The sequence below is a fragment of the Rattus rattus genome, chromosome 10, assembly GCF_011064425.1.
Source record: "Rattus rattus isolate New Zealand chromosome 10, Rrattus_CSIRO_v1, whole genome shotgun sequence".
Classification (NCBI taxonomy): domain Eukaryota; kingdom Metazoa; phylum Chordata; class Mammalia; order Rodentia; family Muridae; genus Rattus; species Rattus rattus.
This window is the reverse complement of record NC_046163.1, coordinates 34,754,819-34,782,584: the sequence shown is the minus strand read 5'-3', so window position 1 is coordinate 34,782,584 and position 27,766 is coordinate 34,754,819. Positions and strand designations below refer to the sequence as shown.

Here is a 27,766-nt window from a genome sequence, read left to right as displayed (position 1 = left end):
CAAGCCACCCTTTGGATGCTGGTGATTAAACCTGCGTCCTTAGGAAGACTGGCCTATGCCCTCTCTGCAGTGCCCCATCCCTTTTGATCTAGATGACTTCTCACTTTGATGCTCAGGCTGGCCTCAAACTCATTAGAATCATCCTACATCAGCCGTCAAGTGTTAGTATTATAGACATGGGCCACCTTTTCTAGCTGGAGCTGTTCTTTTTGATAGGGGTTTATTATAAAATTCTTAAGGAGATAGAGCATGGTAATTGTATATTATCCAATAAAGAAATTGTCATGAAGCAACATTTATAAGTTGGTGATTTAAAATAAGCAGATGTATAACTTAAAAATTCAGGTTTAGCATTTTACTAGATCAATAACTTTCATCTTTGGACCAACTAAATTACTAACATGTCTGATCAATTGAGAGACTTGACTCAGAAACTCAGGGAATGGATCTGGGTCTTCTGTTGAGTTTGAAAACCCAAGACCTACAATATTACTGCCAGGAAACACGATTCTGTGTCACTCAGGAGTTAGGCATTTTAGAAAGTCTCAACCAGTTGACACCACCTATATTAGAATGTTTAAAAGAATTAACCACGCCTGGCAGTGGTGGCGTACACCTTTACCCCCAGCACTCCAGAGGCAGATCTTTGAGTTTAAGGCCAGCCTGGTCTACAGAGCTAGTTTTATGACAGCCAAGGCCACACAAAGAAACCCTGTCTTGAAAAACCTAAAAAACAAAATAAACAGAATGACCAGAGGGAGAAATGATAACGTATTAGATGCCATTTAGATTGAGAGGAGACCCCAATTGTGCTCCCATGTTTGAGAAAACAGATTGTCAGATCTTGGTGTTGTAGATAAATTTATCATTTCATTTTTTTCTTTCTTGGTATTATTTGTTGACTACTGGAGCTGCTGGGTTTGACAAACTGAAGGTAGACTCTGTTAGTTGATCTTGGTCAGTTTAGAATGTCATTTGGGATGGTGTCAGAATAAATCCTGAGGGAGATGAGGGAAGAGATATTCTTGTCTTGTCTTGAGCAAGCATTAGGATCGTTGTTTTTGCCCCTGGTGTGTGAGTCTTAGTTTGACATCATTGTCCTAATATGTAAAATGTGTACTTAAAAACATCGTGTTAGTGTTTACCAAGAGAGTTAAACTAGAAACGTGTGTCTATTATTTTACTTAGTGTCTTGATTTTTAGAAAGGGTGAACTGAAACTATAGAAGGAGATGAATGAAACTGTGCATTGCTGATTAGTATGTGGTAAAATGGCCTGGTACAGATGTAGGCTTAACACAGATGTAATTATATCAGGTTTGTTTTTAACTTGTAAATGCATTGTTTCCTAGGTAAGAAAGCTAAATGCTTAACCATCAGAATACTGGTCCCAAAATAGGGTCCAGACTGTTTTTCAACTTGATACATTTCCTCCTGAAATGTTTCCATTGGGGACTGGAAGAACTGGGATTATTTATAGACTAATGTGCTTTGGACAGGTGTTGTGTTTACATAGATCAGTAGAATTATCAAATGTCCCGAGACCATCCAGTGTCAGAACATTTTATTTTATCGTCACCTTTTGTAATTAAAAGACAAGAACAACTGTGTGGATAGACCAAGGGTATCATTTGGGGAGGGGGGGTTCCTCTCTTTTTTGGATTATATTTTGTTTTTATTTTTGTTTTGTATTGAGATGGAGTCTCACTGTACCGCCTACATCTCAGAGGTCTGCAGCATGTGCTGGTATTAGAGATGTGACCACCATGCCTGGCCTTGTCATGACTTTTTTTTTTTAATTGGATATTTTTTAATTTATTTATATTTCAAATGTTATCCCCTTTCCCAGTTTCCTGTCCATAAACCCTGTCCCCTCCCCATCCCTCTTCTTCTATGAGGGTGTTCCCCCATGTCATAAGGTTTTTAAAGACTATTTTTGTGTCATTGCAAAGAAAATATCAGTTCCAAACATTCTCTTTCCTCTCATACTTTTGGTTTCATATGATAGAAATATTTTAAAGGAACTAACTTGTAGAAATATTTATCATGCATTATTGAGACTCTTGCTTGGTAAAATTCTTTTTTCTCCAACATATTTTTATTAATTTTGGTGGAATTTCATATGGTGTGCCCCAATCTCACTTGTTTCCCATTCCCCTAGGTCCGCCCTTGCACTCCTCAGCCCTCCCAAAATACACTAAGTCCAATTTGTGTTGCTCACTGCAACATGGTCAACTTCCAGTGTCCAGCCTCTTAGGGATAACTGAGTCCTTTCCCCACTCCCCACCCTGCCAGAAGCCCCGTGAAGAGCTACACTTCATCATCTTTATCACAATTTATTCCTTTAAAGATTCCTTTATTTCTTAGATGTACTGTGTTCTGCCTACATGTACCAGAAGAGGGAATCAGATCCCATTACAGATGGTTGTGAGCCACCATGTGGTTGCTGGGAATTAAACTCAGGACCTCTGGAAGAGCAACCAGCGCTCTCTACCTCTGAGCCATCTCTTCAACCCTCTTTATCACAGTTTTTAAAGACTCAACAGCTTCCTCTCTTTATGTCTAAACTGTTTGTTTCTTCTTCTCCTTCCTCTTCCTCTTCCTCCTCCTTCTCTTCTAATTCTTCTTATGGTGGATGGGAGGGATGAGGTTGTCATAGAAGCCTTCAATGTCTCTCATTCTCAGGTGTCTGTAGTCATCAAAATCCTAAATAAACTGTATTGTACTAAAACTGATACTGTGCTAGTTAATATATAACTAGAACTTTGAAACATAAAACATTTAACCTTTGTACCACTTTTTTTATATTTAAAACTGTTGATATATTAATTAGGCAGCTTTAGAATTGATCCTCCAGTTACTACACTAGGACCACGTTGCTGTAAAGGACATGAAATAGACCAAACAAAACTCTTCTAATCTCTCTATCTTCCCTAGTAAGAGTCTGTTTCTGAAACTTTCTTTTCTTCCTTTTCTTTTATTATTTTTTGAAAGCTTTGAGTCTATTTCCATCCAGTGAGGAGATTAGGTACCATAATGTAAAGTGGGTCTTCTTTTCTATGTCTTCATCTCTCTCCATGTATAGTCAAGAGCCATCTAAAATTCTAAATTTTCCATATCTTTCTTTTTTGTAACACATTATTCGAAGAAACAGCTTGTGTCTTGAGACATTGGCCTTTTTGTAGTCTTTTTAAAAATTAATTACTTTATTTATTTACATTCAAAATGTTGCCCTCATTCTTGGTCCCCCCCCCAGAGTTCTTTGCCCATTCTCCCCCTTTTGCTTCTGAGATAGTGCCCCCTCCCAACAATCCACTTCCCTGGAGTATCAAGTCTCTACAGTATTAGGTATATCCTCTCCCACTGAGGCCAGACAAGGCAATCAGTCCTTTGATACTTAAGTGCTGGGGAGGTGGAAGGGCTTCGGACCAGCCTGTGTTTGCTCTTTGGTTGGTGGCTTAGTTTCTAGGAGCTCCCAGGGGTCTGGGTTAGTTGACACTGCTGGTCTTCCTATGGGGTTGCCATCCCCTTCAGCTCCTTCAATCCTTTCCCTAATTCTTTCACTTCAGTCTAGTTGTTGGCTCTGTCTCAGTCAGCTGCTGGTAGGGCCTCTGAGGACAGCCTTACCAGTCTCCTGTCTGTAAACACAATATAGAATAATGTTAGGGACTGGTGCCTGCACATGGGATAGAACCCAAGTTTGGCCAGTCACTGCACATCCTTTCCCTCAGTCTCTGCTCCATTTTTGTCTCTGCATTTCTTTTAGACAGAAACAGTTCTGAGTCAGAAATCGTAAAGGTGGATTGGTGATTCCATCCCTCCACTGGGGCCTGTCTGTCTACTGGAGGTCATCTCTTTAGGTTCCATCAATCCACTGTTAGGCATTTTGGCAAAGGTCTCTCACATTCCCAGGTCTTTGGGACTTTCTAGAGTTTCCCTCCTCCCCCAACTCCCCAACCCCAGAAGCTGCATATTTTCATTCATTCATTCTCCTGGCATTCTGGGCTTCTCTCCTGTCCCCTCCCCCATACCTGATCCTGCCTCTCTTTTCCCTCCTTCTTCCACCCAAGTCTGTCTCTCCCTCTGCCTCCCATGATTATTTTATTCTCCTTTCTAAGTGGGATTGAAGCATCCTCACTTAGGCCTCCCTTCTTGTTAAACTTCTTACGGTCGGTGACTCTTTCACAGTCTTGCATTACATGATTGACAGTCTCTTTGTGCATATTCTCTGTGATCATTAGTTCTCATCAGTCCTTTTTTTAAAAAAAAAAGATTTATTTTTTACATCATAGGTATGGTGTATTGGAAGTATGTATATGTGTGGACACAAGTGCCTGAGGAGGCCAGAAGAGGGTGTCAGATTCCCTGGAGCTAGAGGTACAGGTAGTTGTGAGACACTCAAAGTGGGTACTGTGAACTAAACTCAGGTCCTCTGCAAGAGCAGTAAGTGTTCTCTTTCTATCTCTTCAGTCACCCTGGCTGCCTACCCACCCGCCTGCCTGCCTGCCTGCCTGCTTCCCTTCCTTCCTTTCAGATCATCATATAATTCTTATTTTACCTTTATTTCTATAAAGATGGAGAGGACTATGGGTTCTCTCTGAGACTACCTGCATCTGTTCTTAGTCTACCAAGTTAGCAGTTTCAGATTTGTTCCCAACAATTACACCAAAGAGAAATAAGAATGATGAACTTGGTCATCTAAAGCATTAAAGTATGGTGACAGAGATTTCCCGAGACAGACACTGAAAGAAAAGAAAACCAAATGTAACATGAGGAGAAAGGCTACAGCGACCTTGGAAGGAGATCAAAGAAGAGCTAAAGAAACAAACCAACCCTGATTTTATTTACCTACTTTATTTATCTTTCTCAAGGACTTGAAGTGGAACCAGATGTTAGATACAGTAAATACAACATCTTTCTGCTAATGTGAACTGCCTCCTGGTAGCCCCACATTCAAAAGAACCAGTGACTGTGGGCGAATTCTGGAAGCCCTTTCAGTGGTTTCTCTCAGTCGTTTGTCACAGTAAGGGCGAACTTGATGGCGAAAGAAAGTGCATAAAGTCTTTGGGTGATTCTGGGTAAGGATCCCAAAAGATAGCCCGAGACTAGAAACCTAGGGTGCTGACTGGATGCTTCATTTCATAACCATACTTACTTTTGCTGTTAGTTTACTATAATACAAACTTACAGGAAAATAGAAGACACACATTAAAAACATGGACTTGCATGTAGAACAACCCAGAGAACTCAGAAAATTATGATGAATGGGTGGGATCTAGTGTAATACAAATGCCTCAACACTGTTTGGTTATATTAATTAGAAATTTACCTTTTTCTTTCTTTGAGCTTGAAGTGCAGATGAAATACAGTGGCCAGGGATCAGTATAATTGACTGGTCTGGCTCAGTAAGTGCTAGACTAGAGATTAGGGTTCTGCAGTCATATTAGTTGGTAGGCTTCCCTGGGAAGCACCTACAGTGAGTTTTGGTGTTTTGGAAATGAACATGCAGGAATGTGGTCAAGAGCTGTGAGTGGTCAAAACTGTGAAATGCATGCAGCCTAGGGTCCATTATCTTAGCAATAAAGATGTTATTCTGTGACCATAAAGTGACCCTGATTCAAACTGAATGAGCCACTTACCTTGACTACTCAGGGAATGTTGTGGCTCCTCTCAGTAATGTCTGTTAGAGTGCAGATACACACTTCAGTCAGAAGTACATATTGTCAGACAGACGGTGTCTGTTCTGTATTTAATAGTTCAAGTCTATTGAAAACTCATTAAATAGTGTTTCAAAATGGTTTTAAACAGATTTGAGTATTACATTATGGTTCTCTCTAGACATTTAACTTGTTTAGACTTAAGAAAAATTGATTTCCAATTAACACCAGATTTCATAAGAAAGAAAATATTAGCTAAACAATTCCATCAAGTAGCATGTATTCCAAACAAAACCAGGCACATCTGTTAATTCTGTTGGGAAGACAAGACTGGGCTTGATCCTATTACTATTTTTTTTTTAAACTAGAATAGTTTTGAGTTTAATAAGTCAGTGAAATATAAGTAGGAGTAAAATCCTTTTGAGTCTTTAATTAAGCATTGCTTAGAATTTTATTTCAAGTATACTTTTTAAAGGATTTATTTATTATTTTGGAATGGTATCGGGCCAGCCCATATCATTAGAGAAGCCCATACCACATAGAGAAGTCCAGGCTAGCCAAAACTACATAGTGAGACCTTATTTTAATTTTTTAAATTTATTTTTATGTGTGAGTGTTTTACCTGCATTTACATATATGCATCATTTGCATATATTTCTGAGAAATACTTGGTGCATGAGGAGTTCTGAAGAGGGCATCAGATACCCTAGAACTAGATGGTTGTGATCTGACAGGTGGATTTGGGAGTTTAACCAAGGTCCTCTGCAAGACAAGTACTTTTAACACTGGACCATCTTTCCTGCCCCGTCAAGTATGTTTTAAGTACCTTTATTAAATAGTACCACTACACAGAACTTAAAAGTACAGTTCCTGCCCCCATCTCTTTCTGCTTCTGTCTCTCTCCATCTCTGTCTCTCTGTCTCTATCTGTGTGTGTGTCTCTTCTCCGTGTCTGTCTGTCTGTCTCAGAGTCTTACTCCATTTTATAGAGTCTCACCTGCCTCTGCCTCCCAGTGCTGGAATCAAAGGCATGTGCCACCACACACATGCCATCATGCATGTGTCTTTTAATAGCAGAAATACTTGTGAGAAATGTATCATCAGGTGATAGAATTGTGCAGATTATTATAAGAGTACTTACATAAGCAAGGAGGACATAGGCTAGTTACTTAATGTAGTCTCTTGATAAAATGAAAAACCCTGATGATTTAGTGAGTCAAGCACTGAGTGTGGGACATGAACTTGTATCTCCAGAGCTCATGTGGAGTTGGATGCAGTCAGTGTTCCTATAATCCAGTGTTCCTGTGGCAGGTGAGATGGCAGGCAGAGACAGAATGGGTGGAACAGCAGGAGATCCTGTCTCAAAACAGGGAGAAGACAAAGGCAAGGTCCAACACCTGAGATTATTCTACGATGCATGAGCACACATGCACTCAGTGTGTGCTCACAGAGATATAAACAACACTCGAGGAAAGTTTTATAGTAAACTTTTACAAGTAGGAAGGCACTCAAATAATGGTAAAAGGTATAGTGCAATAAATGCATAAACTAGTAACATATTACCATCAGTGACTATATATTGTGCACAATTCTGGTCTATGCCTTCACATGTTATATAGGCAATCTGTTTACATACCACTACCACTAACATAAATGATATGATGTGCCTGGATATTATGTTGGCTTCATTGTCCCTGGGTGATAGTTTTTCAGCTTCATTATAATGTGAAGAAGGGTTGACCATGGTATATGTGGCCCATCACTGAACAAAGCCTTAATATGTAGTGAATGACTGGTTTGTGGATGGATGATCACTACATTTAATCTTTTATAGCTAGATCTAACAATGGCATCTGATTACTGAAGCATTCTCTTAACTTGGATTCTTCATTTTCTACATTTGTAATATGATAATTAAGACTTTTTAATAATTTGGAACCACAACAGTTTTAAAAACAGACTTTTTTTTCAACACTGTTTTCTGTGTAGCCCTGGTTGTCCTGGAACTTGATTTGTAGACCAGGTTGGCCTCAAACTCACAGAGATCCACCTATTTCCACCTCCCAAATGGAATTAAAGTTGTGTACTACCATGCCCAGGAAAAACAGATCTGAAAATAGGAATAAATGATAGATTTTGTTCAGAATTGTTTTATTATGTACCCCCATTGAAATGTTAAAATCTTTATTATAATAAAAATACTGCAAAGGGCTCTAAAGACCATTTAGTTTTAATTCCATCCCTTACATGAAAACTTAAGTATTTCCTGGATGGATGTGATCACATGCTGTTATTTTCACATCTGCCCATTACATAGCCTTCCAGTCCAAGTGCTGATGCGACAGGAGACATCAAGGATTTAGAAATGGGCAGCGCAGACACTTGCTTTATCTTCGTAGAGCCTAAAACCTAATGGTGACTTTTTCTTCCTGTTTGAGATAAGAGTCTCACTACATTTCAGGTCCACTTAGAACTCACTGTGGATACCAGGTAAGATTCAGACTTGTAAACCTCTACCCCCATCTCTGCTGTGCTAGTTTCCCAGGCACTGTACACCACACGTACTCTCAAGGTCGGACTTTAAGTTACTGTGTGTGCATTACGCTGAGGGGAGTGCATGGGTAGAGGACCACTCTGGGATTGGTTTTCTCCTTCTGTCTTTATGTGAGTTTCAGGGATGAAACTCTTGCATGTCAAGCACCTTCACTCACTGAGCATATTATCTCTCTGGTTTCAGCAGTGGCTTTTAAATGCATCCTTCTGTAAAGAAGGAATGTAGGGATTTTTGTTCCTTTGTAACCTTTCAGACTAGGTTTTTGTTGTTGTTGTTGTTGTTTTTAAATGTAGCCCTGGTTGTCCTAGAACTCCCTGTTGATCAGGCTGGCCTTGAATTCAGAGATCCACTTGCCTCTGCTTCCTGCACTGGTTCAGAACCAGAGTTTTAATAGGAGAACTTCATATAATATATCAGAGTCAGAGAGTGTTGCCTTAAGATATATGTGTTTTAACTGACATTTGAAGGATGAATTAGCTAGGAATAGCGGGAAGATTTTCATGATTAAAAAAAAAAGTGTAAGTGAGGATCTGGAGTTGGGAACATGGCACACTAAAGACCTCATACAGTTCCAGTGGGAAAGCATCTGTCCTTTTCTGCAGGACGCTAGCTTGGGTCTGAGTGTTGAGAAATAAGGAACCCTTTAAGGTTGAAGCTGGGAGCACCTCTAGTGATGCTCTCTTCTGTAAGTGATGTAGAGGAGGCAGACAGCAGCACAGTGGAAACAGAGAAGAAAACCTAGGAGTACCACGAGACATCTGGGCCTCCTGTAAGCAAAGAGGAGATAATGAGGTATTGTACATGCAAAGGCAATAAGCAGTAAACATTGGAGCTATTCAATACTGCAAGCTGATAAGGCAGAGGAAAATTTGAACTGTCTAGACCTAACCAGGTGTTTTGTAAAACAAAGTATTTGACTTAAATTACTTTGCCCTTTTGTTTCATTCCCCTCTCTGCCCCTTTTTTGTTAGGAATTAGCATCTTAAAATTATAGTCAGATACACTAATACTGTAGTTGCTTGACTTTTGACGAGCTTTTATACTTTTAAGTAAACATAACAGTAAGATTGAGCTTTTGTTTCTTACAATTTATGGATTTTAACCTATGTAGAAGTTGTGCTCCTATTTGCACAACAGAGACAGCTCTGAGTTATCCCTTTGTAGTTGCACACATCTGCACACAATCCCATCAGCCACCGAGGTTGTTCATCACTAGTTTTGTACGAATAACGTCGAGCAGAGGAGTACAATATCTAATTCCAATTCTTGCACCTTTCGTACAGCTTAACTCCTTTGAGGTTTGAATGGGAGCTTACAGCAGTAACTCAGCGTGTGTAGTCGTCACAGTATCCCATTGATCCACTTACCCGCTGAAGGACATTCGGTTGTTTTGAGTTTTCAGTGGTTGTGAATAAGGCTACTTTAAACATTTATATGCGTGTCTTTATATGAATTAATCTTATTTCCCTGGATAGTCAGGCATGAGAATGCTTGGTCATTTGTTGAGTAGATGTTTAGTAGGTTTTGTTGTTGTTTCTAATCAGAGTCTCACTGTGTAAATGCTACCAGGCCCACAGCTATTTAGACCAGGCTGGCCTTGAACTCAAGGAGATCAACTACTCTGACTCTCAAGTGCTGAATTAAAGGTGTTCTCATCCATGAGCTCAGGAAAGCCACCCTTTGCTGCCCCGTGGCAGTGAGCTGAGCGCTCTGGTCTGCTGCTGATCACTTGTCCCAGGCACCATAGCCCAGCGAAGCATTGCACTACTCCTCTTAGGATTTCAGCAGTCTGGAGCAGTGCTTTCTGGGGTAAATGAATGCTTTTAAACAGTTCAAGAAAACTTAGACAGTTTCAGGCTATACAATGTTTTAATTAAAAAAAAAATCCTTAAAGTCTGTCTAGGACTCTCTGGTTAAGAGTACATTGTGGTGGTGTCTTTGATTTTGTGTGTTTAATTTTTTTTGGATACTCATTTGCATAGGTTTTGTCTTTTTCCAAAGAATTCATATTCTTTTGCTTACTTGAAATCATATTAATGCTCTATATCTTATTACCTACTTTTTAAAAACTTGGATGCTTTCTAAACATTAAGCAAAAGATCTGATTTTATGGAAGAGTCAGTGAAGGTAAGAATCTCAGCCCTTTGTACTTGAGTACGCCCTTCCATTTTGTATTTTATTAACTTAAGATCAATCAATGAAGCAAAAAGTAGGATTAAGTACCTTCTCTTCTCAAATTAAGGGCAATCTTGGTTGGAACAACTATGTTCTGTTTTAGGCCTTATCAGATATAAATACATGCTCACACATCAGTCTTCTACAAAGAATCTGGGAGCCAGGGGTTATATAGTCCTGCGTCTCTGGCAGAAGTTGTCTAACCATGGACATTAAGCTCTTAATTTGAACTTCTCTACACACAAACAGATTCACTTGGTGACAGAAACTTAACCCAGAGGTAGATATCAATTCTTCTGCATGGATTCAGGTTTGGCAGTAAGGTGTGCTCTTTTACTGAAAAGCTGAATGACCAGGTAAAATGAAGGTCACTGAAAGGTTAATATGGCAGCACATAGAATGGAGGATGAATGAGTGCGAACAGCAAGCAGGAAAGAACATGTCCACTCTGTCCCTAGCAGCGTGGTCGGTGAAGCGCCTTCAGAGAAAGCGTGTCGATAGTCTGCGGTGAGGTGGGTCCTTACCCCATTGAACCCTGTCTGGTCTGGGTGGCTCTGTCACTTCACCAGCAGTGTCTTCAGGCACCTTTGCTGTCAGTCCTTTGCGTCAGTGCTCGTTACACTCGCAGGGGTTTCCTCCATGTTGTCAGCTCCTGAACATTCTCCTTGCTCTTTCTTAGTTACACATTTAGTGAGATGGTAGCTGAAACACAGCATCACAGACTCACTAACTTAAACAATATACATTTATCTGTCACAGCATCACAGACTCACTAACTTAAACAATATACATTTATCTGTCACAGTTTTGGATGCTGAAGTCCAAGATCTCAGGGTACCAGAAGTGGCTGGGTTCCTAAGTCTCTCTTCTTGGTTATGTCGTCACATGACATGTCCTTGGTTTGTGCCAGCAGAGAGTAATTTTATTTTTCCTGTTTTCTAATGTGAGTTCTACCCTTTTGATCTTACCCAAACCCAATTAATTGCAAAGGCCCCACTTCTGAATCATATATTGGGGTTTGGAGTTCAACAATTGAATCTTTGGTGGGCAAGGCCCCAGCACTTTTAGGCATTCTGTACCATGAGGCTCAGTGTCTTTACCTTCTACTAGTCATAATGACTTTCTAAAATTGCTTCAGACTTTATTATTAGTCTAGCCTAGTCTCATTCCTCTTAGTTCTTCCTACTCACATCCTTCAGTCTCTCCTTCATACCTCAACTGCAATGTCATGTCCTCTGCAAGACTTGCCTGAACTCTTCATTATGGGTTAGCGCCTTTGGGCATGTGTTCTCCTGTCCTGCGCTTTTCTTCCATTACTAAAAGCTCTTCTGATTACTTACTTAGTGTCTGTTTTCTCTTAAAGTACAGGGATTGAGTTTGTTTTCTCAATCACTGTGTCCCTAGTCAGCAGGGCCGTGCCTGGCACATAACCAGCATTTGTGGGTAGGAGGAAGCCTGTTATTATTTGCTTGTGTATACTAATCATTCATGTGTACAAAGCTTCTCCTCACATGGATATGATTTCCAAAATGGAATAGATGATCTTCCACACTGTTTATAATGTGCTGGCAATATAATATCCATTATTCTTGCAAGAAATATAATATTTATCTCTCTAGTAACCATATAACACTTATCAAAGGATTTATGAATGAGTTTGGAGAAGGAGCTCCATCCATTTCAATATAAGATTCATTTTCCAATCCTCAGCGATGCCATTTTATGTTTAATATTTGTAAATATTAATATTGTTTTGATGTAGTACATTCTAATAATTGTGTTAGCTCAGTGTAAAAGAAATTTTAATATTTAAAACATAGTAAAAAAGTTTTGGTATTTAAATTTTAATTCATATGAATATTTAATACCCAGGAAATATGATGGTATGTTCAGTAAATGACTAAATGTAAAAATATATTAACATAAAATTTGTAATCTAAATAGAGTGGAAATATAAGTTCAAGAAGACAATATATATGGATTTTAGTTCTAAAGGATTGTTTTCATGTGTCTGGCAAGTGCTATGGGTGTTTATGCAGTACTGACTGTTGACACAAGGCCTTAGGCTTGCATGGCAAGTACTCTGCTGCGGATCTGTGTCCCTAGTCCTTTTATTTATGTACTTGAAAGTAACAGTGAATTTTGGTAATAGTGGTGAAATTACTGTGGCATTTAAAGTCCATTATATCTTTTCTCACAGTGTTATTTTAATCACAATCCAACAGAAATTACATTGTTGCTAACTACTTAAATGTGTTAAAAATCCTTTGTCTTCGCTTAGAAATGTGGAAAATATATTCAGAAATCTTTTAGGGGTTACAAGAGTAAAAAACTTGTGAACGTCACTTGGCTCACCAGCTCATTTTACTGTCAAGTGACGCCGTTTGGGATATATTTGTCAATATTTTCACATGGGATACTTGTTCATTTAGCAGACATTAGGCACATTTATTAACATAATTAATACTTTACATTGTATTAAAGCTACTACAGATGAGAGTAATTTCATTTGTTACATATCACTAGTATGATTTCAAAGACTTTTTGGTCTGTGTTCTGCCAAGAATATTTAAAACCACATTTGGTTAAAACTTTATGTGATAAAACCTCAAAGACAGACTCAGCTCAGAGATTCCTGTTTAGAGCCACAGAAGCCAGGCAGAATTCAGATCGGATTGCACAAATTAGCAATTTAAATTATGGAATAAAAAAGTTGAAAATAAGAATTTTTGAGATTACCTATTCAAATTCTACCCTTTTAAAGAGAGAATATAGAGAATTATTAAATGCTTAGGCAATGGGCAACAAAGACTGTTGTGAAAAATATTGATTTTACCTGTAAAACAGCTCTTAATTTGCAGCAAAGAGAGGATTTATTCTGTGTGGTTACATTGAGAAAAGAAACAGATAAACGGTTCGTTGACAACAGGCCGGTTACCTGCACCCCAGCCCAGCCCTGGAGAGCGGCTTGTGAACTGCTCCACTCCTCATGATATTTTCTGTGCTGTGCCTGATTGGTCTTCCCTAGTGCTCATTTAGAAAACGTATCTGCTCATAATTACCCCTCTGTGGTAATCATTTTTCTCAAAAAGAAAGCTAGTCTTCTTGAAGTCCTGCCTGGTCAGGCCCCGCTTGCCTCCTAGCTTCCACAAGCATTGTGGTTCCCTGGTCTCCTCACAAACTCATCTCTCAGATTCATTTCATCATCTCTTACCCTTTGCTGCTCCAGTGACTGACTAAATATACTGCAGATTTCGTCTCTGAGGACACTTCTTTAGAGACCCCCATGTCTCTCTCCAGTCCTTTTAGACTTGATGTAGTCTCACTCCTGGAGCTCTTTTAGTTTGTTTTTCTCTTTTTTCTTTTCTTCAAAAATCAATATTAACATCACTTGGCATCTTTCCCCTAAGTAGGCTGTACTCTCTGAGAGCAGAATTAATACAGTTTGCTCATCACACCCACCACATTGCTTGGTGTGTAGGAGGGACCTAGTATTGTTGAATGAATAACTCCCAGTCTATTCCCATTTCTACTACACCAGTGATTTTAGAGTAACATTTTTATCTTTGGAATCTTATTTGCAATATGCTTTTTATAATTTATCCTCCCATCTGTGGATGTAGTGTAGTTCCTGGGAAAAAATAGAATTTCAAGTTAGTTATTTCTAGTTTAAAATTTCACACTCTTAAAAACTCCAACTAGTTTTCTTAAAAGCATGAAACCAGTAACACTAAGTATTCTTCCTATTTTTGATCGTCATATAAAATTTTTAAAGCTTTCTCATAAGAATAAACTAAGAGATTACATGTAAACTACAATGAAAATGCAGAGGTAGTCATGGTGACATTAAAGTTAATGCCTCCAGAAGGAGTATTCTCTAGAGTACTGACCTTGGAGACTTCCTCAGGACTGCATTGTTAGTGTAACCCTGGACAGCAATAGCCCAAGTACCCTTCACTAGTTTAGTAAAGCTTTCTTGCTGTAAAACAGTTTTTCAGCCTCACACATTTGGAGCCATTGTTTGCAAGGGCAGGGAAAGATTGCTGTCTTAGACACTGAAGGATATTTTGGCAGTATTCTTGGCTTCTACCCATTAGAATATAGAAATTAGAATATAGAAACCTGTTAAGTCAATTGTGACAACCAAAAAGTTCTCTAGAAAGCAGATCTTCCACTACTGAGAATAATACCTTTAGTACACACACACACACACACACACACACACAGAGAGAGAGAGAGAGAGAGAGAGAGAGAGAGAGGCAGACAGACAGACACACACACAGAGAGAAAGACAGACAGACAGACACAGAGAGAGAGAGAGAGAGAGAGAGAGAGAGAGAGAGAGAGAGAGAGAGAGAGAGAGCAAGCAAGTGCAGGAGGTGAGCGCCGAGAAGGCTCTGCAGATAAAGATGATCACTTCCAACCAGTGAGCCTGACTTGGGTTCTTGAAACCCCTATGATACAAGGAAAGAACCAACTCCCTAAGTTGTATTCGCCAGTTCCAGCTTGCTTCAGAGATCCTTTTTCTGTCTCCTAGGCACTGTGGTAAAAAGCAAAATAAATTGTCATAATATTAATATAATTTCAACATCTACATTTCAGAAATAATATATGGAGCACATGCTGGTAATATGTGTGACAACAGACTTAAATGATGGAGGCAAAGTCCTTAGCCTAGGTATCTCACAAATCTGGAAATTAGGACTGTTCTTTGTATAAGAATATCATGAAACACCAGAAAGGAAATGGAATTCACAGAAGCTGTGAGTTGTGGTTGAGAGGTTTGGTGTTGATCTAGCTAACCCAGGTACTGCATTAAAAGAGTAAATGATATCTCTTTGGTATAAAATTAAAGTATTCCTTAGAGTGGTTGCAAAGCACTTGATTTCTGAGCAGCGGTAGTTGTTTGCCTTGATTGAAATTCTTAGAGAGCATGGCTGGCTGGGTGAAACATTGTTTGTCACCCACCATTGTGAAGTAGGTATAAGACAATTGTAGAAATGTAGAAATCAGGTTCTCTATATCAGCATAATTGACTGCTTAACACAGAGGAATGCTCTCTGAATTTTTATCAGTTCTCAATTTTTTTTGCACACTTCACTTTTTCCTGTTTTGTTAATGCTAATCAGCAAAAGATATATTGTTATGTCTTACCAAGATTTGTACTTTTTTCATGCTAGCTCTCTTTGAATTAAGCTTAGGGCTTATGTGTTTGTGTTGGGGGGAGGGCATGATTAATTATCAAGCTTAGGACACATTTGACTCATTTTATTAAGTCTGCTCAGGCTGCTATTACAGAAGGTCACAGGCTAGATGGTATAAGAAAAAGACATTTATTATCTCATCATTCTAAAGGATCAAAGATGAAGATCAAAATACCACAAGGGTTGGATTCTGGTGAAGCTTCTTGGCTTCAAGAAACAATCCTTAGCATTGCCTTTCCACTGTGTGTTGGGGGAAGGAGAGAGTTCTCCAGTGCTGCCTCCTCCTCCTTTTTTAATTGGATATTTTTTATTTACACTTCAAATGTTATTCCCTTTCTCCATTTCCCATCCATAAGCCCCCATCCCCTCTCCCTCCCCAGCCACTTCCCTTCCCGCCTCCCCACCCTGACATTCCCCTACACTGGGGGGGTCCAGCCTTGGCAGAACCAAGGGCCTCTCCTCCCATTGGTGCCCAACAAGACCATCCTCTGCTACATAAGCAGCTGGAGCCATGAGTTTGTCCATGTTTACCCTTTGGATTATGCTTTAGTCCCTGGGAGCTCTGGTTAGTTGGCATTGTTGTTCTTATGGGATTGCAAGCCCCTTCAGCTCCTTTAGTCCTTTCTCTAATTCCTCCAACAGGAACCCCATTCTCAGTTCAACGGTTTGTTGCTAGCATTCGCCCCTGTATTTGACACACTCTGGCTGAGCCTCTCAGGAGACAGCTATATCAGGTTCCTATCAGCATACACTTCTTGACTTCATCAATACTGTCTGGGTTTGGTGGCTGTATATATATGGGCTGGATCCCCAGATTGGGCAGGCTCTGAATGGCCATTCCTTCAGTCTCTGCTCCAAACTTGTCTCCATATCCCCTCCTATGAATATTTTTGTTCCTCCTTTTAAGAAGGCCTGAAGTGTCTGCACTTTGATTGTCCTTCTTCTTGAGCTTCAGTGTGGTTTGTGGATTGTATATCTTGGATAATCTGAGCTTTTGGGCTAATATCCACTTATCAGTGAGTGCATACCATGTTTACTTTTTTTGTAATTGGGTTACCTCACTTACGATGATATTTTCTAGTTTCATCCATTTGCCTATAAACTTTACGAAGTCATTGTTTTTGATAGCGGAGTAGTAATTCATTGTGTAGATGTACCACATTTTCTGTATCCATTCCTCTGTTGAAGGGCATCTGGGTTTTTTCCAGTTTCTGGCTATTATAAATAAGGCTACTACATGAAACTCAAGAAGGATGACCAAAATGTGAATGCTTCGTTCCTTCTTTAAAAGGGGAACAAGAATACCCTTGGGAGGGAATAGGGAGGCAAAGTTTAGAACAGAGGCTGAAGGAACACCCATTCAGAGCCTGCCCCACATGTGGCCCATACATATACAGCCACCAAACTAGATAAGATGGATGAAGCAAAGAAGTGCAGGCCGGATGGATGAAGCAAAGAAGTGCAGGCCGACAGGAACCGGATGTAGATCTCTCCTGAGAGATAAGCCAGAATACAGCAAATACCTAGGCAAATGCCAGGAGCAAACCACTGAACTGAGAATAGGACCCCCGTTGAAGGATTGAGAGAAAGGACTGAAAGAGCTTGAAGGGGCTTGAGACCCCATATGAACAACAATGTCAACCAACCAGAGCTTCCAGGGACTGGGCCACTACCCAAAGACAATACATGGGCTGATCCTGGGCTCCAACTGCATAGGTAGCAATGAATAGCCTAGTATGGGTACCAGTGGAAGAAGAAGCCCTTGGTCCTGCCAAGACTGAACCCCCCAGTGAATGTGATTGTTGGGGGGAGGGCAGTAATGGGAGGATGGGGAGGGGAACACTCATATAAAAGGGGAGGGACAGGGGTTAGGGGGATGTTGGCCTGGAGGCTGGGAAAGGGAATAACAATTGAGATGTAAATAAGAAATACCCAATTTAATAAAGATGGAGGGAAAAAAAAGAATGTTTGCAAAATAAAAAAAAAAAATAAGGCTCCTATGAACATAGTGGAGCATGTGTCTTTGTGGTATGTTGGAGGATCCTTTGGGTATATTCCCAGGAGTGGTATAGCTGGGTCCTAAGGTAGTGCAATGTCCAATTTTCTGAGAAACATCCAGATTGATTTCCAGAGTGATTGTACCAGCTTGCAATCCCACCAACAATGGAGGAGTGTTCCTCTTTCTCCACATCCTCGCCAATATCTGTTGTCACCTCAGTTTTTTATCTTAGCCATTCTGACTGGTATGAGGTAGAATCTCAGGGTTGTTTTGATTTGCATTTCCCTTATGACTAAGGATGTTGAACATTTCTTTAGGTGCTTCTCAGTCATTAGGTACTCCTCCATTTTTTAATAGGGTTATTTGGCTCTCTGGAGTCTAAGTTCTTGAGTTCTTTGTATATATTGGATATTAGCCCTGTATCAGATGTGGGATTGGTAAAGATCTTTTCCCAATCTGTTGGTTGCCGGTTTGTCCTAATGACAGTGTCCTTTGCCTTTCAGAAGCTTTGCAGTTTTATGAGGTCCCATTTGTCAATTCTTAATCTTGGAGCATAAGCCATTGGTGTTTTGTTCAGGAAACTTTCTCCAGTGCCCATGTGTTTAAGGCTCTTCCCCACTTTTTCTTCTATTAGTTTCAGTGCATCTGGTCTTATGTGGAGGTCCGTGATCCACTTAGACTTAAGCTTCGTACAGGGCTATAAAAATGGATCAATTTGCATTCTTCTACATGCTGACCTCCAGTTGAACCAGCACCATTTGTTGAAAATTATTATCTTTCTTTCCAGTGGATGGTTTTAGCTCCTTTTTCAAGGATCAAGCAACCATAGGTGTGTGGGTTCATCTCTGGGTCTTCAATTCTATTCCATTGATCTACCTGTCTGTCTCTGTACCATTACCATACAGGTTTTATCACTATTGCTCTGTAATACTGCTTGAGATCAGGGATGATGATTCCCCCAGAAGTTCTTTTATTGTTGAGTATAGTTTTCGCTATCCTGGGTTTTTTTGTTATTCCAAATGAATTTGCAAATTGCTTTTTCTAACTCTATGAAGAATTGAGTTGGAATTTTGATGGGGATTACATTGAATCTGTAGATTGCTTTGGCCTTTTTTACTTTATTTTTTTTTTTAAATTAGATATCTTGTGTATTTATTTAGGGGTTTTGTTGTGTTTGGTTTTTTTTTTTTTTCCCCCCCGGAGCTGGGGACCGAACCCAGGGCCTTGCGCTCACTAGGCAAGCGCTCTACCGCTGAGCTAAATCCCCAACTTCCTTTTTTACTTTATTAATCCTGGCAATCTATGAGCATGGGAAGTCTTTCCATCTTCTGAGATCTTCAATTTCTTTCTTCAGAGACTTGAAGTTCTTACCATACAGATCTTTCACTTGCTTGGTTAGAGCCACACCAAGGTATTTTATGTTATTTGTGACTATTGTGAAGGGTATCATTTCCCTAATTTTTTTTCTCGGCCTGTTTATCCTTTGAGTAGAGGAAGGCTACTGATTTGTTTGAGTTAATTTTATATCCAACCACATTGCTGAAGTTGTTTATCAGGTTTAGGAGTTCATTGGTGGAATTTTTGGGGTCACTTAAATATACTAACATATCATCTGCAAATAGTGATATTTTGACTTCTTCCTTTCCAGTTTGTATCCCTGCGACCACCTTTTGTTATCTGAATGCTCTGGCTAGGACTTCAAGTACTATATTGAATAGGTAGGGAGAGAGTGGGCAGCCTTCTCTAGTCTCTGATTTTAGTGGGATTGCTTCAAGTTTCTCTCCATTTAGTTTGATGTTGGCTACTGGTTTGCTGTATATTGCTTTTACCATGTTTAGGTATGGGCCTTGACTTCCTGATCTTTCTAATACTTTTAAATGAAGGTGTTTTGAATTTTTGTCAAATGCTTTCTCAGCACTTAATGAGATGATCATGTGGTCTTTTTTTCTTTGAGTTTTACATAGTGGATTATGTTGATAGATTTCTGTATATTGAACCATTCCTGCATTCTTGGGATGAAGCCTACTTGATCATGATGGATGATCGTTTTGATGTGTTCTTGGATTCGGTTTGTGAGGATTTTATTGAGTATTTTTGAGTCGATATTCGTAAGGGAAATTGGTTTGAAGTTCTCTTTCTTTGTTGGGTCTTTGTGTGGTTTAGGTATAAGAGTGATTGTGGCTTCATAGAAGGAATTGGGTAGTGCTCCTTCTGTTTATATTTTGTGGAATAGTTCGGACAGTATTGATGTGAGGTCTTCTATGAAGGTCTGATAGAATTCTGCACTAAACTCATCTGGTCCTGGGCTTTTTTTGGTTGGGAGACTTTTAATAACTGCTTCTATTTCTTTAGGAGTTAAGGTTTCTTCTAGTCCTAGGGCTGAGGAGATAGCTGCCAGGTTAAGAGTGCGTACTTCTCTTGGAGAGCACCTGATTGCTGGATAAGTGGAGTAAGAAGATGATGAACCATACGTAGGTGCTTTGGTCCTGGGCCTCTTACCTTTTTTGTTTAAGGCCTGTCAGACAATATTGGAGGACAGCTTTAGAAAGAATGGAAAAGCTTCAGATTATGCAGGCTCTTTGGGGGCTTTATCTACCAAGGCATAGTGATATCTCTCAGTCCTAGGAGAGCCTTCTCCCCACCTCAGCCCCTCTTTTTAGCAATAATAAAATTAAGAACACTCAGTTGACATCCACAGATTTCTGCTTCCTCTTTCCAGTTCTCCTTGGTCTATTACAAAAATGCCCAACTCAGCAGCAGGCACATTCTGCTATTGGTCAGGACACCCTGATTCATGGGAAAACTGTGTTTGTCATTCCCACCATTGATTTGGACCACACAACCCATCCAGGCTTCAGCCAGAGCATCAGCAGTTACTCCTGTGGCCATTCGGGAGAGAGTACAAACTTGTGTTCATAGTCCTTGTTAATGAGTTTCTGATGGTTGGTGGCTGGGAAGGAGATACTCAGCCTTATCTGACATAACTGACCCCCTTAGAGGCGTATAACTAACTGGACCCATATCTCTTCTTGTTCATTATTAAAAAATGATGAGTGATAGCTGTACAGATAACATTCTTTGTGCAGATTCCTTTAGAGTGTTTTTTCTATGAGTAGAATTGAGCATACTGAACATTTTGATAACTACTGCCAAACTATCTTCTTATAGAGACTACAGATTCACATAGCTATCAACAGGGTGCGAGAGTGTTGATTTACCCTTATCATTGCCAAAGCGATATTACTATTTTAAAATCACTCCCAATCTGACGGTGAGATTTCATTTTATATTTTTTTAGATCTTGAATTTATTTGGAATTTTGATGTTGAATCTCTTCAATTTTTTTCGGGGGGGGTGGCTGCTTGTCATTTTTCTATGAAGTGCTTTAATTGGCAGATTTTATTAAGAAATTAAAAATCATTTTACCATTGACTTATAAACATTTTTTAAAATAAATCTTGCATGGGTGTTGGGGATCTGAACTCAAGTGTTCTTACTTGCCAAACCATTTCCCCACTCTGAGTGTAAATTTTGAATATAAATCTTTTATCAAATGCTGCACATATAAAATTCCCTCTCCTGCTTCTTTTTTGACTGCACTTATGGCATTTTTAAAATGAGATACTTCATTTTGTAGACATGTTAATCATTTATTTATGATTTCCGTATTTTGTGTAGTATAATCTATTCTTTTATGTGCAAGTCTGTTTGGGTCTATGTTCTGTCATTTCCTAACCTTCGACCAGTGGTTTGCCTCCACTTCCTGTATGTAGCAAGTCTTTGGAATCCAAGAGGACAGCGGCAGCAGTGTTCATTGAGTTCTTCTGCACAGCTGACCTGGTTATTGTTACTTCCGGTGTCTCTTCTTGGCTCTCAGCTCTGACTTCCCTGGGTTGCTGAAGTCTTACTGTATTCTGTTCCGATTTGTGGCCTTTAAGTTGTATGTGAGTAGAGGTAACAAACTGCTGTACTTTAGAATAGCCATTGAAGTAAACAAGCAGAATGTTCACAATTAATGCATAGGCAGATGTTTTTGTTTCCAAGTTCTTGGCAATATGTTACACAGTTGATGTTCCTGAATATGTAACTTCTATATAAACTTTAATGTGTTTAAGATTATTGTTAAGAATAGAAGCTAGATTTAAGTTTCCTTGCTGGACTTTGCTACGTTCATTCATTGTAATGTTAGTAGAAAAGTGCAGAAAGTATAACCGAGCCCCTCTCTGCTCTGGTGATTTCTTTAACAATAGGTAGTAAAATTAAAATGAAAAATATAGGAAAATAATTTATTGCTCTTATTTTCAATTAGCTGGAGCAAAATGCTATTCCAAGCATAGCATCTGTCACCATGGAATTTCCTTAACTCAGGGTCAGCTTCCTTAAAAAGCTGGGGTGGGCTTTATGCTTTGAGAAGAAGATGATTCTCAGTGGCCTTGAGCAGCTAGCCTTTGTTATACCTTAATTGCTACGTTTACATGAGAACATAAAGTAGCCGTGTATTTCTGAAGAATCAATACAACATTCCAGAGTATATGCTTAGACTTAAGTTAAATGAATGGATTCAGTAACCTTTTAAAAAGTTCTTTTATAGCACCAGTGGAAGGGGAAGCCCTGGGTCCTGCTAAGACTGAACCCCCAGTGAACTAGACTGTGGGGGGGGAGGGGGATGTTTGCCCGGAAACCGGGAAAGGGAATAACACTCGAAATGTATATAAGAAATACTCAAGTTAATAAAAAAAAAAAAAAAGTTCTTTTATTGTATTTATTATTGGGGGGGGCACTTGCCACCATGTAGAGAGCTTGGAAGAGTCTGTTCTCTCTCTACTTGGTACCACAGGAACTATCAGTCTTGGTGGCCAGCACCTCTGCCCACTGAGGCATCTCACTGATCAGATATGACTGGCAATCCTTTAAAACTGTCAGGCCCTTTTATCTCTCTTTAAAGTATTTCTAGTGCTGTGTGTGTGTGTGTGTGTGTGTGTGTGTGTGTGTGTGTGTGTGTGCGCGCGCGCGCGCGCGCGTGTATGTGTTAGATGCATTGTGTTTCCTAGGGAAATACAATTTCATTAGTTTTTACCCAGGTTGAATATTTAAATGTTTCTGGGATTGCACTAACATTCTAAGGGTCTTGGGGATGGAAAGGAGCCTATTCTTTTTCTATAGATCGTAAGTTAAGGTACTATTCTAGGTCCAAACATGGAAAGTTTCTGTATTTTGGTTAGCATCCAGGAAGTCTAGTCAAATCTCACATGGAAAAAAAAAATGGTCTTGGATGCCCCTGAAGCTCTTCATTTTGCATTTCCACATGGTTTGTTGGTCTAGGACGAAACTCACAAAGTAGATCCAGCCTACAGAAAGTCATAGAACATTGGCCCACCTGATGTTTAAAAATACCTAGATTTATGCTACAGATATTTATGATCCCAGAAGACAGAATGCTCTGACAAGCCATATGGACACACAAAGTGACTAGGTGGTATTTCTAGGAATCACCCTCTGACCTGAAGGTGTCAGCTGTCATCACCCACTGAACAGGTGACTTGTTTGAGTCATTATGTTACTAGGATCCTTCTGACCAACACTGTGGACCGTCAGACCACACCACCTTCTCTGTACGGCTAAAATAAAAACAAGTGAATACTGACATAATATAAAATAAATCTAACCAATTTTTCTGGAAACACTCTGCACTTTCTTTTCTTCATGTCTTCACTGTATTTTTTTCTTCTTTGAAACATTTAATTTTCCTTTTGATTAAGTGAATTCTACTCAGTTTAACTGCCAGCCCTTGAACCTTCTTGATAACTGCCTCCCTCTTATGAAGTCTTAGAGCATTTCTCTAATTTCTCGATGTGGTGACCTTTATTATAGCAGTAGTGCGCCTGCATTGCCCTCTTCCCACTCCAGGTACTTATTTGTATAGACATCTACTTGGAGTTTGGAAGACTAAGAAAACGAGTCTTATCTTTGACCTACTTTGTCCAGTTGACCTTCTGTCCTAAAATTGAATGTTTTTTCTTGCTTTTCAGTTACAGATGAGGATACAGTTAAGAGATATTTTGCCAAGTTTGAAGAAAAGTTTTTCCAAACCTGTGAAAAGGAACTTGCCAAAATCAACACATTTTATTCAGGTGAGTAGTCACACAGAGAAGACACATTCTGTGGTGCCCTCAGACTTGTTCAGTGTCGTTCGAAGCTACCTTATGCTAGCTTCTGCTGCAATGATGGGTTTGTTTGGATGGATTAAGGACGTGTCTGGCACTTTCGTGCCTACACTTTTATATAAAGTTACCTAGGTCCCCTTACAGTTAGAAGACCTTCAGAGTTATAGACTTGATTTTACCTTTTTATAAGTTTTTATTGCTACCTCCAGATTATTGCTTAGGTTAACTTTATGTCCTTTCATTGGCTAACACACTATCTGCATCTCTTTATAGTACTGGTCCCCAGAGTGTCATCTGCACAGTGCTATTGGAGTTTGAGAAAAAAGTATTAACTTGTATTTTCGTATGTGCAGCTTGTTTATAAGTTTGTGTTTACTGTACTGTAGAGATTAGTAAGGTGATGTCCTTATAGTGGATTGCCTAGAACACTGCCTTAGGCATCACAGATCTTGTGGAGCCTAGACGATAATTAGATAGTTTTGTGGGTACAGTATCAAATCTGTGAGTTAGATTCTCAGAGATTTCATCCTGTATTCCCTCGTACTTTGCGGAATTTACCCCTTCCTGCTATGAATCACCTACTGGACGTAATGATCAATAATGAATTTCTACTCTTGGCAAAGACTTTGGACATACCTTTTAAAGACTTAGTACTATCATACTCATTAACAAACAAACAAAAACAACACCCCCTGTCCCCCTTGTGTGGGTTAGTCCAGGGATGACTACTCTTTTTCAAAGGATGAGTTTTTTCCTCCTATCTTGTATACAGTTTTTGGAATCATCTTACTCAGATGATCTCAGCAGCCTCCAGATGGGCCTGATTGTTCTTTTTATGGCACAGTGGGAGATTGGATGGAGAGGTGCCAAAACCCTAAAAGGCTAGATCCAACATTCTTTTAGGTGCCATTGTTTTTCAACATCAGCACTGCTGTGTCTTCTGCAAAATGGATTTTTGAGCATCTGTTATCTATGGAGTTTGATACTCCTATGTATTTGCTACTCCTGAACTCTTGGTTGCTCCCTGAGAATGGAGATGTCCATCTCCCATTTAAAGCTTTATCTCAACTTTCTGCATAACCTTGGTGACTTAATTACCTGTGTGGACAGTCTGCTTTGGGTTCCACTCTACTTTGACTTATTTCTCTCTTGGCCATACTTGGCCAGAATTGTTCTCCTCCACATTAATAAATCTCAGTGAAGCTTCTATGACCATATGTCCCAGGATGTTTGAAAGCCTGAAATGGATAGGTCTGCAAGAAAGAATTGTGCAGAAAGAATTGCAGTGTCCCGAGGACACATGTGACTTCCTGTTTCAAGGTAGATGGTTCAAGGAAGAACCAGCCACGGAATCAGAGAGAAGGACAGCTATTGTGGGAGGTCTCTGTGGTTTGAATCTTAACTGCCTCTCACAAACTCGTTCCTGAGGAGGGGTGCTGTCTTGAGTGGCTAAGGAACCTTCAGGATCATGGTGGATCATGGACAGCAGAGCAGGCCGCTGGGGTGTTTTTGATGGTCAGTCTTGGCCCTTGGTTGTAGTCTACTTTCTCTACTTCCTGCTCCGGGTGACGTGAACAGTCTCCACCTCACACTGCTCTGCCACCCCTCCCACTGCTGGGCTCAAATCTGAGCCCCTGAGCAAGACAGATCTTACCTCCTGCTTCTGTCTGGTATTTTGGTTACCATGATGCAGGAGGAAGAGAATTGGAAAGAGTGGGTCTACATTAGGACAATGCTGTTAGGTAAGATCTAAGGCTGTAAATGAAAAGCATGTGAGGTCAGGTCTACTAATGTTTTTCATTCACTGTGATGTTTTTAGGAGGGCTCCCTGATCGAATCTAAATTGGTAGTTTGTGTTACAACAGTATTTCTTAGTTTACAGAGAAAAATAAATATCTCCTCTTAGTAATAAAAAAATTTATAGAAAAAAATCTACTTTATGACTAAGCATGCAAATATACAGATGTTCTCTTTTTTGTTGTTGGTTTTTTTGTTTTTCAAGACAGGGTTTCTCTGTGTAGTCCTGGCAATCCTGGAACTTGCTCTGTAGACTCAGAGATATGTCTGCCTCGGCCAGGATTAAGGGGAGCACCACTGCACCCTGCTACACCTTCATGGTTCATGAGTACTTAAACGTACCCATGAGCATGAATACACACGTTTTTAATCGAACAGCACTGTATCTGCTTTTAATCTATTTTGTTTTTATACTTTTCTTTTTCTGATTGATTTTTAAGATGCTGATTATTGTCTACTAAATTGTGTGTGTGTGTCTGTGTGTCTGTGCGTCTGTGTGTCTGTATGTCTGTGTTTTAAGATAAGGTATCACTGTGCAGTTCTGACTGACCTAGAACTTGCTATTACATAGACCAGGCTGGCCTTGAACTCACAAGTTTGGACTAACTTGACCTTCAGAGTGTTGGAATTAAAGGCATATACTAACACAACCAGCCCAAATTGGCTTTGAACGCTGGTCTTGACCCATGTTGTGTTGCAAGATTCAGTTTAAAACGTGATATCTTTGAGTAGGTCAATTTTCAAAAGTTATTTTGGGTTAGCTATTATTAAATTTTTTTGGACGCTGTGGGTTAATGACTTATCTGTGTGTATTGGCAGGGCCATTGGGGTACAAATTGATAGTTACTGACTGAATTTTTGCCAGGTCAGGAAATGGTAAGTAATATGAAAACATGGTTGGCAGAAATAGAATTTGGCAGTTGTTGGAGACAGTATCACTTTCCTCCCTATTTAGCAGCTTCCCGCACTACAGATTGTCTTATAGACTCCGGTCCTCAGAGACTCAAGTAACTGGTGAGTTTTGTTAAGAATTGAGAGGAAATCTCACTATTTACCCAAGGATCCGTCCTCCTGACTGGAGCTTTCCAGTGCTGGGCACAGTAGTGTATGGCACCCAGTTGAGCTCATTTTTATCAGCTCACCTTCATCCACTTAGATCTTACCAATTACTTAATACCTGAAAGTGGTCAGCCTTTAAGTGACAATGAGCCATGATCCAAACCTTCCAGTACCTCCCAGTTTTGTGTCTAATCATATCAAAAAGACAAAAATAAATGTGCTAGTTCCATCAACTGATTGCACTTTGAAATTTTTAACCTTAAGTTTTTGTTTTAGTTTACTTTTAAGAATTAAAAAAATGATTTAACCTTCCTAAGCCGACATATACTTGCTTATAAAATAAATTAATTCTACTTGTTAAAAGTAAGAAGCCATTTTCAATTGAAAACCTGACATAAATTATTTTCTTATTTCTTATTGTATGTTTTTGTTTAATTTTAAAAGGGCAATTATTTATATTTATAGAAAAAGGTTTCCGCAATTGAAAGACCATGGGTAAAGAGGGAAGTTTTAAAAGAGGGACCTCAATTTCCTAGATAAACACAAATATGAATATCTTCAGTAAAATACTTGCAAGCCAAATTCACCAGGACATTTAAAAGTTCATGCATGATCAAGTTAGTTTCGTTTCAGGAATGCAAGGATGTTTCAGTATAAGTAGAATTAAGAGCCCCAAATCACATGATCATTTCAATAAATGTAGAAAAAAATCCTTTGATAAACTTAAACATCCATCCCTTCCTTATAAAAACCCTGAATAAAACAAAGTAGCAATAGAAGGATCATACCCCAGCACAATGAAGGTGGCATACGGCGGACCTGTACATAGCCAATATAGTAAATGGGGACAAACTGAGCATTTTCTCTAAGTGAGAGGTGGGTATCTCTTATTCAGTGTGGTGCTTGGACTCTTAGCCAGACCTTTAAGACACGAGAAAGTAAACAGGATGCAAAAAGAAAATGAAGTCAAATTGTCCTTGTTTGAAGATGATATAGTCCTACACTGGAAAGACTTTAAAGACTCTACCAGAATTCTTGGTTTGATAAATAGAGCAAAGTAGCAAGATATAAAGAAAGCATTGAAAAGGTAGCTATTGTATAGCCAGTAGTGAGCTCACTTAAAAAGAGCCGGGGATACAGTCCCTTCATAGTTAACCTC

The 27,766-nt window shown here is 39.4% G+C and overlaps 1 protein-coding gene across 1 annotated transcript in view; it reads left to right on the top strand.

The window, feature by feature from the left end:
- Nucleotides 1–27,766, top strand: part of Xpr1 (xenotropic and polytropic retrovirus receptor 1) — a 140,956-nt gene that overhangs the window by 49,951 nt on the left and 63,239 nt on the right. The window contains exon 3 of the mRNA XM_032915299.1: nucleotides 23,617–23,718. Coding sequence (XP_032771190.1) covers nucleotides 23,617–23,718 — 102 coding nt within the window. The remainder of the gene's footprint in view (nucleotides 1–23,616; nucleotides 23,719–27,766) is intronic.